The sequence below is a fragment of the Curcuma longa genome, chromosome 4 (assembly GCF_044706935.1).
Source record: "Curcuma longa cultivar G26 ecotype Majalengka, Jawa Barat chromosome 4, ITB_CL_G26_1.1, whole genome shotgun sequence".
In the NCBI taxonomy this organism is placed as follows: Eukaryota; Viridiplantae; Streptophyta; class Magnoliopsida; order Zingiberales; family Zingiberaceae; genus Curcuma; species Curcuma longa.
Window position 1 is genome coordinate 2,346,887 of NC_133864.1, and position 12,616 is coordinate 2,359,502.

General features: G+C 38.8%; 2 protein-coding genes across 2 annotated transcripts; one reads left to right on the forward strand and one right to left on the reverse strand.

The window, feature by feature from the left end:
* The first annotated feature begins 3,478 nt into the window (after window positions 1-3,478).
* LOC141826367 (puromycin-sensitive aminopeptidase-like) lies at window positions 3,479-4,142 on the forward strand. The gene is made up of 4 exons (XM_074713609.1): window positions 3,479-3,593; window positions 3,658-3,732; window positions 3,875-3,982; window positions 4,074-4,142. The coding sequence occupies exons 1-4, from the start codon at window positions 3,564-3,566 to the stop codon at window positions 4,140-4,142; spliced, it is 282 nt and encodes a 93-aa protein (XP_074569710.1). The 5' UTR covers window positions 3,479-3,563.
* Window positions 4,143-8,511: 4,369 nt separating this feature from the next.
* LOC141826368 (protein DETOXIFICATION 16-like) lies at window positions 8,512-12,022 on the reverse strand. Its single transcript, XM_074713610.1, has 2 exons — window positions 11,714-12,022; window positions 8,512-9,060 (listed from the first exon to the last, which is right to left on the reverse strand). The coding sequence occupies exons 1-2, from the start codon at window positions 12,017-12,019 to the stop codon at window positions 8,512-8,514; spliced, it is 855 nt and encodes a 284-aa protein (XP_074569711.1). The 5' UTR covers window positions 12,020-12,022.
* Window positions 12,023-12,616: the final 594 nt, after the last annotated feature.

Below are 12,616 nucleotides of genomic sequence, written 5' to 3' on the forward strand. Positions count from 1 at the left end.
GTGACAAACTAAGATGGTACCCAAAAGCTATCACGAGTAGTTTGTCGAGCGAAAGATGTATGATAAAGAGGAAAAATTGAGGAATCACAATGGATGGATCCACCTTCTCTTGTTGTAGGTTGAGATTCGAGTTGCTGACAATAGAGTCAGCCGAGTGGCTGAGTGTTGGGTTGGCCGAGCTTGCATAGTGCTGAGTCACCCAAATATTGAGTTAGCCGAGTAGACTGGTTTCCCGACTACTGAATCTAGTCTGGGAGAACGTCACCTGACTACCATTGTCGCCCGAGTGCTAGTTCGCCTGAGAACTCCCGTCAAGTACTCGAGTACCTTCCAAGTGACGTTGAGTGGACCCATTGCCCGACTACTAAGTTGGTTGAGTGGGTTGCCACTTCTTGTGCATTGAGTCGAGAGAGCATTATTGAGTACTTGGGAAGCAATCCCAAGTCCAAGTGAGTTTTTGAGTGATCGGAAATAAAGAAGTTGAGGCATACGTTCAACGTAGATTCCTTAAAATATGTTCACCCCACCTCCGACGGGTACTTCGATCACTACAAGAAAATCGGTCTTTAACAACACTCAAAAGACATCGGTTTTATGGCAAAACCGATGTCTTTTACTTTTTTACAACGGTTTTAACAAAAACCAATGTCTTTGAGAGGTTGATTGGAGACTACGACAACAGTTTTTGGAGGATACAACAACGGTTTTAAAACCGTTGTCTATGTGCGCTTTCAACAACGGTTTTTGAAGACTACGACAACGGTTTGAAAACCGTTGTCTATGTGCGCTTTCAACAACGGTTTTGGAAGCTATAACAACAATTTAAAATCGTTGTCTATTTGCGCTTTCAACAACGGTTTTGGAAGCTATAACAACAATTTAAAACCGTTGTATATTTTCATTGTTTCTTTCCCTCTCTCCCTCCAAATATTTCTTCCACTACGCGCTTCTAAAACCCCTAAACCCGCGCTTCCAATTCCCTACACCCGACCGACTTAACCACTACGCGCTTGCCCTTGTAAACTCTAGACGGGCTCTGCTCCACCGTAAATCAAATGATCCGATTTTGAATTAAAATTGAGTCAATTTGGTTTGACTCATGATAGAATAGATTTTGACAGAATGAATGTTGAAGAGCTTCGTATTATGAAGATGAATTTAATAAAATTAATTTGGATTAAATCAGAATTCATTTGAATATTAAATTAAGTGAATAAAATTTAAATTCGATTTACTATTGTACCGGTTCAATCGGGTTTGCTAAAATAACGAGAAAAACCCTAAAAGTCAGTTTTTCTCCACTCGAGCCTATTAAACCCAAAATTCCCTTCTCCGCGATAAAAACAGGGATCGCGCCCTGTTCGTGGTGGTCTTCCCCGAAAACCCTACGGCGCCGTCTCCTACCTCCTTGGTGGCGCGCTCTTCTCCGCCTGGTTCTGCCGGCCGATCAGTTTCGTACCTCCGAATGAAGCCTCGTCGACGACAGGAAGGACGAATGGGTATTCCATCGTTCTCTGATCGCGTGAGAAGAAAGAGAGGAAGAGGTCACCAGGAAGAACAGGCGCGATTCTCCTCAAAATTGAGTCCGACGCCTTTAGTTTCTCCCTGAGGTCGAAACCCTAGCATGCCGCGGTTGTCTTTCTCCTGATCGGGCGCATCGGGCGATGGTGGCTGACCACACAACAGAGAAGGACACCGTTGCAGAGAGCGTCGGACTTCCCTCTTGAATGCACTCGCTTCCCTTTTCTCTCGAGCAGACGTTGCTGACCCTTAGCATCGCCGCTTGCTTCGCGTGGCAAACGGGGATGAGCGGCCTGAGCTGCCACATTTTCTTCCTCGTCAACCACACGAGAAAACAACCTGAGAAAAGAACTTCCCATCGTGATCTGCTTCTACTGCCGCCAACAACAGGAAGAGAAGAGGAGAGCCAGAGCTGTCGTGGTTTTCTCCTCCTCCAATTGTCATTTTCTTCTGTTGATGATCACACCAAAAAGGGAATAAACCAAACTGGTCAGATGAAGGTTATTTGATTTGGTTCCTGAATTCGATATAGTTACTGTATAGATCGTTGTGGTGATTACGGCGTTTAATATTGCCGGAATCTGTTGTGTTTTTCAGGGGATTGTGCAGATCGGAACTGGGCTCTAGGGATGCTGCTCTGTTCGCTGCTTGGTTGTGAGGAATTGGAGCTTGTTCTAGGGCAACAAATCTGAGGTGAGTTCCCTTTTGAAGTCGATTAAGTTTTGTTATGGTTTTGCTAGGATCTGTCCTAATGCTGAGTTTTCGGGTATTGATTCCATTATATTTTTGTGTTATGTTAAGGGATTTATTGTGTTGTTGTTGTTGTTGGAATTGGGTGGAACCAGGGTTTCATGTGTTGACTCGGTCTTGTTGTTGCTGTTTGGAAATTCGGTATAGCTAGGATTAATTGGAGTTGATCTTCTCCAGTTCAAGGCTTCAACACTGGATTCCACCCCTAGGATCCATTTTTTCCTGCACGAGTGGACAGCATACAGCACAACGAATTTCAGCAACTTCTAACTTCCTTTTGTTTGATTGCACTTTCTTGTGATGTTAATTTAATCCCCCCTTACAATTGTTACTTTATTCCTTGTTATTTCCTTACAGCTTACTTTGTTACATTTGCTGAATTCTTTCTTTTTGAATCAAGTTGTTTGTTAAATTGCCTAGTAGAAATTCTGTTATGTTTTGCATCAAATTTATCCTATTTTGTTCATGCTATCCATTTATGTTTAATTTTGTTCGTTCTTGTTTATTGGTCATGTTTGGATCGTAGTTAATTGAAATTTTGATTCCGGATAGTTAGGATTGTTAGGAGTAAGTAGATGGTTGAATTTTTATTGTTAGGAGTAAGTACATGCAATGTAAAGGACTGTAGCTTCTGTACATATTCTAGCTCATGGGTGATGTGTAAAAGGTAACAATTACTTTCTTGGAGGATTTGATGTTGGGTTTGTTGGGAAGTAAATGTGACCATGTTTTTATGAATCCTCTCCTATTTCACTTTAGTTTTTAGAACTAGTTAACAGACTTAGCATATTTGAATTACTAATTTTGTTTGTGTTATTTCTCCTAACAAAAAATAATTTGTTAGTTCTTGCAAAAATTCACTTAAGTATTGTATATTTGTAACACTAGGATAGCATACTTTACTCGTTGGAATTTTCTCCTAGTTTACTTTACTCATTGGAACTCTTTAGTAACTTAGAATGCTTGAATTAATGATTTTGTTTGTTATTTATCCTAACAGCTTAATCAGCTTCAGTCAAAGACAGTTTTTATAATCTAGCTTATTAAGCATTTATCTAATGCTTTTGTATGATCTTATTTTCAAATTGAAGTTTGCTTTGCTTAAAAATGCAAGCAAACATTTCTGCAGCTTTGTTCCGTATGCAATGTTACAAATATAAAAAATGTAGCATTTCATTTTGACTTATTTATTTTCCATATCATTTCAGAACCAAGATTTTCAATTGGATCATCGTCATTTGACCCTTCTATCGCTGCCAGTTAGTGCATTTACACTTGAAATTGAGACAGAGATGTATCCACAAAAGAATACATCATTAGAGGTATTATATTGATGTGGTTGCTAGCGGTGTAGCTTCATGCTTTACTGATAGTTTCTTTTTTCAGGGTCTGTACAAGTCCTCTGGAAAATTTTGCACACAGTGTGAAGCTGAAGGTTGTTGGAAAATAACTTTTTATCAGGTTTTTCATAATCACTCTAATATGCTTCAATTTTATCTTCAGTTGTACATGGACTCTGAATATGTTCATTCAGATGCTACTTCTGTAAGAATCTTATTTGGTGAAAAAGAAGGTTCCCAATTTATGTAAATGTTATTGTCAGGATCGCCCTGATGTGATGGCAAGATATACTTGTAGAATTGAAGCTGATAAGTCTCTTTATCCAGTGCTTTTATCTAATGGAAATCTGATAGAGCAAGGTGATCTGGAGGTATAATTTTCTTTGCAAGCGATTATAAGTCTTTGTTAGTTATGCTGGTGGCAACAAGTGTTAAACCATTGTCTGAACATGCTCTACTCAGGATGGGAAGCATTATGCTGTATGGGAAGATCCTTTTAAAAAACCATGCTACTTGTTTGCATTGTTGTAGTGATGAATATTCTCTTTCAGATGGGCTTGTCGTCAAATTAAACTACTTCACTTGTTGAAGGTCCTGATGCAATTTACAGGTAGATGCTGTTACCTTAACCTCAAAGCAGTTATGATCCTGATATGGTACCAGTGAATAATCTTAGTTTCGTTTCTTTGAAGGCTACTTCGAAAGAGCAAGAATGAAGTTGTGCCAGAGAACAAGGATGATGGTGATTCAGATGAGGACGAAGAGGATGATGATGAACAAGATGGCGAAGACCAGGAAGAGGACGATGGGGCTGAAGGTGATCCTTCTGGGGATGAAAACGCTGAGGGAATGTGTAATATGTTGCAAGAATAATATTTGTGTTAGTTACTTTTGGTTATTTGTAAATATTGAGTTGATTAAATATATCGGTGCTTTTCTATTTGTGATTTGTTGTGTGAATTTATAATATTTTTGTACTCTTGCTCGATCATAATTTACAAACAATATAAAAAAAATAAGTGTTATTACAACAGTTTTAGATTCAATGACATCGGTTTGGAAGCGTTGTCGTTAAGTGATATTACATCGGTCGAAAACCGTTGCTAAAATTGATGTTAAATAGATATTACATCGGTTTTACACCGTTGCAGAATCGATGTCGTTGAGTGATATTACATCGGTCGAAAACCGTTGCTAAAATTGATGTTAAACAGATATTACATCGATTTTTCACCGTTGCAGAACCGATGTCTTTGAGTGATATCTACATCGGTTACAAACCGATGTCGTTGAGGTGATACTACATCGGTTACAAACCGATGTCTAAAATGTCATACCTTTTACATCGCCTTCATAGACATCGGTCGATTTTCTCATAGACATCGGTGGAAAACCGATGTCTATGACTGTTTTTGTTGTAGTGGAAGAAGAAAAATAAAGAACAACTTTATTTTTACTTGGTTCATAGTTTGTGGCTACTACTTTAAGGCTTGTGGTCATTGACCACTTCTGATGAGTAATCCATAATGTTCTCCTTTTTAAAGAAGAATGAGGTTTTGTCTTTTATAAAAGATGAGAACTGGTAATAAATTTATCGATCCTATTAAAAACAGACACGAAAGACTAAAATGAAACAACAAAAAGCTATTGACAAGAAGTCAAAGCTTCAGCACGATCATTAGAGCAATACGTTGGTGTACTATTAGAATTTTGAAGCACAACAGAAGTATGGGGAGGTAGAAAATTATTGTCATGAACTATTGGTCGAGACCTTCTTATATTAGTCATTCTGGGTAGCTAGATGCCCTTCCGAGTGACCCTAGCCTAATTTGATTCAATTCGATTCGATCTTGCTATCATCATAATTCTATCCACCTCTAGGCGCTTGGAACCCTTCCACGCTCTAGGACTGCTAATGTGGCGCGAGCTGGTGAAGCATATCTAATTTATATTCGATCATGATTTATCCATCCCCGGACACCTGGATTGCTTCCTGGCACCTAACGGTTAAGGTGTCATAGTCACTCCGATCTTGCCACCTCATCTACCTCCTTGGCTTGAAGCAATCCTATCTAGGCATCTGGATCAGATAGGGGTGCTTGGATTATCTAGGCACCCAGATCTAATTGGGGCGCTCAAAATCATTTTTTTCTACTTTAAGCTTACTTTCCTATATCACAAAGTTATAAAAAATACAAGCATAATGCGAGAAATTAAGTATTGCCAGTTTACAACTATTTGATCTTAACTTATAGATTTCTAGTGAAACTCAAGGTCAAATTGACATCTACTGTTCCCTTCCATAGGAATGCGTTCTCACCCACTTCTCTTAGGAGATTTTTGTTGGTGCAGGAAGCACTAGATGATCAAACCTTAATTTTGATAATGACAAAAGGTTGAATTTAAGTGTGTGATATTTATTGATGAGCTAATCTAAGTGTGCAGGTAGCACAGGGAAGTCCTAGTTGGATTAGGCAGAGGAAAGTCCTAATGGATACTAGGTAGTAGAAGTCCTAGTGAAGACTATTGGCAGTTTCTGTAACCGCTCCCATGCTGGCCCGTACGGCGACACGCCCACCATGCACTCCACGGAGTGCACGTTCTGCACTCCATGGAGGATGCGACCTCTCCTTATTAAAGGGAGAGGAAAGATCTGAGGATGGGGGCGATTATACAGAGTGCGTCCAAGCGAAGCGTGAGAGAAGGCGAGAGGTGATATTGTGCTGTGCGTGTATCAAAGCAGAGGGGAAGTGACTCTGTCAGAGAATCGGTGAAACCGGAGAAGCTTTCCGTTCGTGATCGCTCCTCCGACGCGAGCAATCCCAATCGAGGTATGCTACAACAGGTAAAAACAACATTGGTATCAGAGTGCGGTGTTAGAATTATTTACCTATTCTATTTTGGTCGATGTCGCTACAATAGCCCGCGGTAGCGCACAAGCGCGGTTCACGGGCCAGCGACATGTCCTCATGGCGCCGACGAGACTAGCGCAGGGGCAATTTGGGTGGCAGAAGAGGGAAGCCAGTGAGTCCGGTAGATCTTCCGTGGTTGCTCGTTCGCTTGCACGGATGCTGCTGCCACCGTATCTCTTCATTTGCCCCAGAAAAAAAGGAGAAATCGGCAGTGTGCTTAGTGCACAAGAAGAAGAAGAAAAAAGGTGGCAGCACTGTGCTTTTAGTACACGATATTGAAACACTATCATTCTAGTTAAAGACTAAACACGACTCTAGATTTTGAACCTTGGTTTTTGGGACATTGGGGCTCTGAGGGCACTTTTTTCTTCTTATCTGGTGGCTAGGATTATTTCACTCCATGCTCCTAATGGCAACTGTGATTAGAATTGGGTCTCTAGTTGCAGTAAGAACGGTGATCTTAGTGCCAAGGTTGCTTATAACCATAGGAAGGAAAAGTTTGTTGAGGATATTAAAGAAGGGCCTCGGATTAATTGAAACATGCTTTTGCAAATGAATGCCTTGCCTAGAGTAATTAACTTTGTACATATGACAGCTTTATTTAGTACTGTGGTGAAGGATTCTCATAACTGTGGTAGGGGAAAGGATGATTTGAAGCATCTTTTGGTGGAATGTGGTTTGCTAAGCAAGTGTGAAGGTTCATGCAGTTGATGAAGGGTTAGGATAAGTAGAAATACGAGTTATAAGGAGTGTTTATTATATTGTGAGGCTTTATTGAGAGATATATTAAGTGAGGTTCAGGAGTTTGGCAGGAGAACCAATTTTGTTTGCAAAAGGTGGTGTTGATCCTTCAAAATTCTGTCACTTTACAATGCCCGATCATGTCAGGATATTTTTTGATATTGCAGGGAGATCTGATGTCGAGCCTGTTGTTTATGGCTGTGTTAGGGTGCATCATGTAAAAGGTTTCGTTGTAGTGAAGGATGGACTGGTCCATGCTGCTTTACTTGTGGAAGGGGAGATGCTAGCCATTAAGAATGGTCTGAAATTTTGTTTGAGTAATTTGAATTATGTGTTTTCAGGTTTTGACACACTACAAATTGTTGTTGCTTATCTGAATGGTGAGTTAGAGTTAGCTTAGAATGTTAAATCTTTAGGTAAGGACATCTTCAAGTTGGATTTTTCGAGTAGTTAGGAGTTGGGTTTTTGTGAAGAGTTGTACTCTTGCAGGTGATGTTTCTACATTGGTCTTGAGAGTAGAGCTGTCAAACGGGCCAACCCATGGCGGGACGGGCCAACCCACTAAAAACTCATCATATGGCGGGGCGAGGCGGGGCGACCCACCAACTTAGTGGGTTAGGAAATCTCCAACCCAACCTAACCCAAGACGGGTTGCGGATTAGGCGGGTCAACCCACGGACTTGTCAAAAAAATAAAAAAATATTAAAAATTTTAAGTTTGGATTATAATTTTTTAAGTTTGAGTTGTAATTTTTAATTTTGAATTATAATTTAGACGGATTTAAACCCACTAATTCATTAAGTTTTCTACTTTAATTTTAAAATTTATAAAAATAAATAAACTTTCTCAACCCGCGGGCCAACCCACGCGGGTCATGGGCCTAAGCGGATTAATCCGTTTGAACTCATCTTAAAATGGGTTGACAAAATTTTAACTTGAGAGGAGTGCCACTTGGACATTCTTCCTTGTAAGACACTAAGCAAACCTAACTCAAACAAGCAAAAGACTTGGATATAAAATTGGATGATCTACATATGAAGAGGTCAACCTAAGCATGAATGGTTAAGATCTACGGAATCCTACAATGAAGATTAAGTCTCTAGAATATTCTTGAAGCTGTTTCTAATGGAGAATTCTAAAAACTCTAATTGGGGTATTTTAGAAAACTTCAGAATGATGGAGATGCAGTTTGGAATGCTTCATTATTAAACAAGTTGCTCTTTTACCGACTACCTATGTGAAGGGACTCACCAGACCATAAAAGCTGAAGGAACTGCAAGTGTTAGAAAGTCAAATACATCTTCAAGTGATTCTTTTGAAAAGCCTGTCCATGTCTCCTTGCAAGCTTGAGAAAATTTGACATAAATTGCTAAAAGAAGAACATTTATCCAATACGATATGGTGGTAGCAAGTGCAGCACCCTTGCTGCCGAGGCCAAAAATGTAAACTAAAACCCAGCATATTAGAATGTGGAAGACTGCAGTTACTCCTGAGCTTATAAGCATCGGAAAGACTATGTTCTGTGTCTGCAGAAATTTAACAAGGCATTGAAGCAAACCATAGGCAAAAAGGCTTGGGATTAACCAATGAGCATACGATCCAGCTTCAGCTGATATCTCTGAATTTTGACCAGCTGCAATAAGAATTTGGCTTGTGTAGGTCCAAATGAGGGCCAAAGGTATGCTCACAAATAGAAGTATGAACATTGCCCTTTGCAAATGAACACTAAGCATATGAAATTCTTTTGCACCATAGGCCTGTCCGCACAGGGTGTCCAATGCACTTGCCATTCCCAACTTGTTATATTGGAAGAGAAGGATCAGAAAGTTTCAACTGATAAACCATTGAAAAGATGACACTATGAAGAACAAAGCCATATGTACAATTTGAGCTTCAATAAGGAAAAGAAGTGCAATGGCCGAATATTTATTTATAAGTACTCTTAAAGGGGTCAATTGATGTGTGTGAATCATACATATGTTTTTAGTCTTATTTAGCATACATTTATTGCATTACATGAGCATATTTTGTATAAACTTCTAGTAGTTACATTCATTTCATCTTTTTAGTTCGATTGCGGTTTGTGTTGATATTGACAAAAATGGAGTTTCTAACGTTGGAGCATGTTTGAAGACGTAAAAGCTGAAGGAACAACATTGTAGCATGATCCACGGCTAGTCCATGGTAGCCACCGCAACCGTGGATCATCCAAGGAGTTAGAATTGTCACGCCTGAAACAGCAGAAAGAAACATGGCCAAGTCGTGGCACTTGCCACGATTGTGTTTCATTTGGATTCTTGACGAGGGCACACACTAGAATGCACCAAGGCCACGGCTGTGGCACTTCAAGATGGCACCTCCCCTGTTTTTAAAAAATTTTATTAAGCCTCTCTTTATTTTTAAGAAATTTAGTTAGCTACCCCTACTTTTTAGGAGATTATATTAGGATTGCCTACATTTTAGGAAATTATGTTAAGATTATCCTACATTTTAGGAAACTCTGTCAAGATTCTAAAACTATAAAAGAAGGCAAGGGCGGCGGCTAGAAGGCATCGGGTGATCAGCGGGATCAAGGGAATCTCCTGATCCCGTAACAAGGGATCGAGGAGGAGACCACATCGAAGACTTCAGAGGAGCTACAACGTTAATGACCAGTATTTCTAACATTATGGAGTAGTTTTTTAATTCTAGAATTAGAGAGTAACCCAGACATTGAATGGGCAATCGTAGTGTGTTATTCTTCTCTTTTATCGCATGATATGTTGATCCTTGATTTAGTTGTTAGTATATATAACATACTAATATGTCTTAATGAATGTTAGCATAGATATTAGGGTGAGGAGGAAGAACCGAAAGACGAACTCCAATTTCAGACCTATAAGAATTGAACTTGAGGGTTTGTTGACGAAAATAGTTCAAACTCTCTCGAGGATATCATTGGCTATCACAGAGCATAATGAGTCTATCTTAGTTTGACTACCACTAGAGTAAAGGCTGCGTTAGGGTAGATACACCGGTGTATTCTTGAAAGGGAGCATTGGGTATCTCAGGATATACATTGAAGTAAAAGAGAGATTCACAACTACATTGTCAAAAACCATTGTGGTGAAACCGAAATCCTATAATTGTCACAAGATTTGATTTTTCCATCGCCTTTCATTCAATTTTTTTAGTTTTACTTAGTTCCTTTTTATAGCAATTGCCTCATTGTGATTCGTCTAGTTAGCCTCCTTTGTGCATAAACTAATACTCAACAACACAGTCCCAGATGATGATATTTTTACTACTTGATGATGATTGTGCACTTGCGGTTAACACACATCATCTACCCAATAGTTTCAGAATTCTTAGAAGTAACTTGCGCACTGAGTATAAGTCAATCAATTGCTCTAGATTGATTATTGAAGTATTTTATGTGGTTCCAATAAAGTAGCTTAGTTCATGTTTTCCCCTCTCGTGCATAATCACTATGGAGTAAAATTATCAACTACTCTCCTCTATTTATTAGTGGAATATTTTTAGGGCAAAAATTAAAAAGTGCCCCTGATTATCAAAATCGTCAAAAGGACACTCTTTTTTTTTTACAAAAAATTAAAATGTCCCACCATATTTCTCATCCGAAAATACCTATATTTCAGCACTATTGAAGCAACTCCGAAATAGTGGTTAGAACATGTTAAAATAATCTGATTCAATTCGGTAAAAAATACCTAAGTACTTTTATAAAGAAAACTTTATACCAACTTGGTCAAAATTACTTAAACTTGATCAAAATCACTCCAAACTGATCCAAAACACTGCTACAACAGTTTTAAACTGATCAAATTGATCAAAATCACTTTGAAGAGATTTTGATCAGGTTTAAATTAGTAAAGAGTTTTTTTTTATAAAAATGTTCTGTGTATAGTATTTTTTAACCTATTTGAACTAAAAAAACAATTTTAAATTTTTTTTAAAAAAAAGGGTGCCCTTTTGATGAAAAAGATAATTAGGAACACCCTTTTGATTTTTGCCCCATATTTTTATACCACGGTTTTCTTATCCTTAATCCACCAAGGATTTTTTTCAAGGTAAACCCCTTTGTGTGTTTAACTTATTTTGTTGCTGCAAAATTGTTATCACTAGTATACAGAGTGCGATTAGTACCATCAAGTCCCTCATGAGAGATAAGGAAGAACACGAAGCCATAATCAATGTTCTCCCTCTTATGCAATTTGTTCCTTCTGCTACAAAATGAATCCCCTAAATAAATTGCACTAAACCAGCTAAACAACCGAGTCTTATGGCGCATAGAATTATTCAATCGAAACAAGGGGAAGGCAATCATAGCATTGCAATTCAGCCAAAAAAATACATAAATTACGAAGTAAATGAAATCAACAGCTTTCACTGAAACCATCGAATCAAGGGGACACAAAAAAGAGGATGAGGGGAAGAGAAGAAGCGTACCAGCACACTGAAACCGGTGACGTTGGCGAAAGAAGTGGCCATGGAGGCGCCGGACAGAGAGAGCTCACTGAGGTGGCCGACAAACATGACGGAGATCACCTGAATGCAATACTGGAGGAGGCTCGTGGCGATGAGAGGCCCCGCCAGGGAGAGGAGGCGCTTCACCTCGGCGACCGAGTCGGCGTCGTTCCGAAAGAGATGGCAGAGAGAGGGGAAGAAGATCGCTATCGTTCCTCCTCCATTTGAGCAAGAATCCCTCTCCGAGGCTTCTACCGGAAGCAGCAGAAGGGAGATATCGTCTTCCATGCGATCGTGAGATCGAGAGAGCGAGAGCAGAGGATCCCGTCGCAACGGGCATTTTATTTTATTTTACTATCGCCGCCCCATTTTTTTTAATATTAAAAAAAGCACCCAATCTCATTTTTTTCTAAAACAATACTTACTTTTATTAGTACGTTGATTAGGGAAGTTGATTAGGGAAGGAGAATGGGACGATAACGGCGGCCGCCTAAAATTCCTGACTAAATCTCTAATTATAATATAAATTTATATTACTAAAAATTAATCCTCGGAGACTTAGGATAAATTCTGATGCACAACGTATTTGTAAGAATTTTCCTCCCAATAAAGATAGCAATCAAAAGATGCTGGACATCTGGGTTAAGAATTTAAATTTTAATTTTTGATAGATAGGAAAAAAATCGGATTCACCCCTAGAGATTGAGTCAATACGATTAAGAATTATTTATCATTTTTTTTCAATAAAATATTATTCGACTTTATCAAAATTTAAATTTTTATTTTTTTTTATTAGTTTACTCCATTGTAACTAATTTAGTTATGTTCTGATAACCTCTTAATTATACGTCTTGTATCTTTTTCAATATGAAATTTTGATTAAAT

Excerpts from the sequence above, each read along its gene's own strand:
- LOC141826367 (XM_074713609.1), top strand. The coding sequence starts at position 3,564 with ATGTATCCACAAAAGAATACATCATTAGAG. Across the intron at positions 3,594-3,657 it reads AAAAGAATACATCATTAGAG|GGTCTGTACAAGTCCTCTGG; the intron begins GTATTATATTGA and ends TTCTTTTTTCAG. Across the intron at positions 3,733-3,874 it reads GGAAAATAACTTTTTATCAG|GATCGCCCTGATGTGATGGC; the intron begins GTTTTTCATAAT and ends TGTTATTGTCAG.
- LOC141826368 (XM_074713610.1), bottom strand. The coding sequence starts at position 12,019 with ATGGAAGACGATATCTCCCTTCTGCTGCTTCCGGTAGAAGCCTCGGAG. Across the intron at positions 9,061-11,713 it reads TCACCGGTTTCAGTGTGCTG|TTGGGAATGGCAAGTGCATT; the intron begins GTACGCTTCTTC and ends CAATATAACAAG.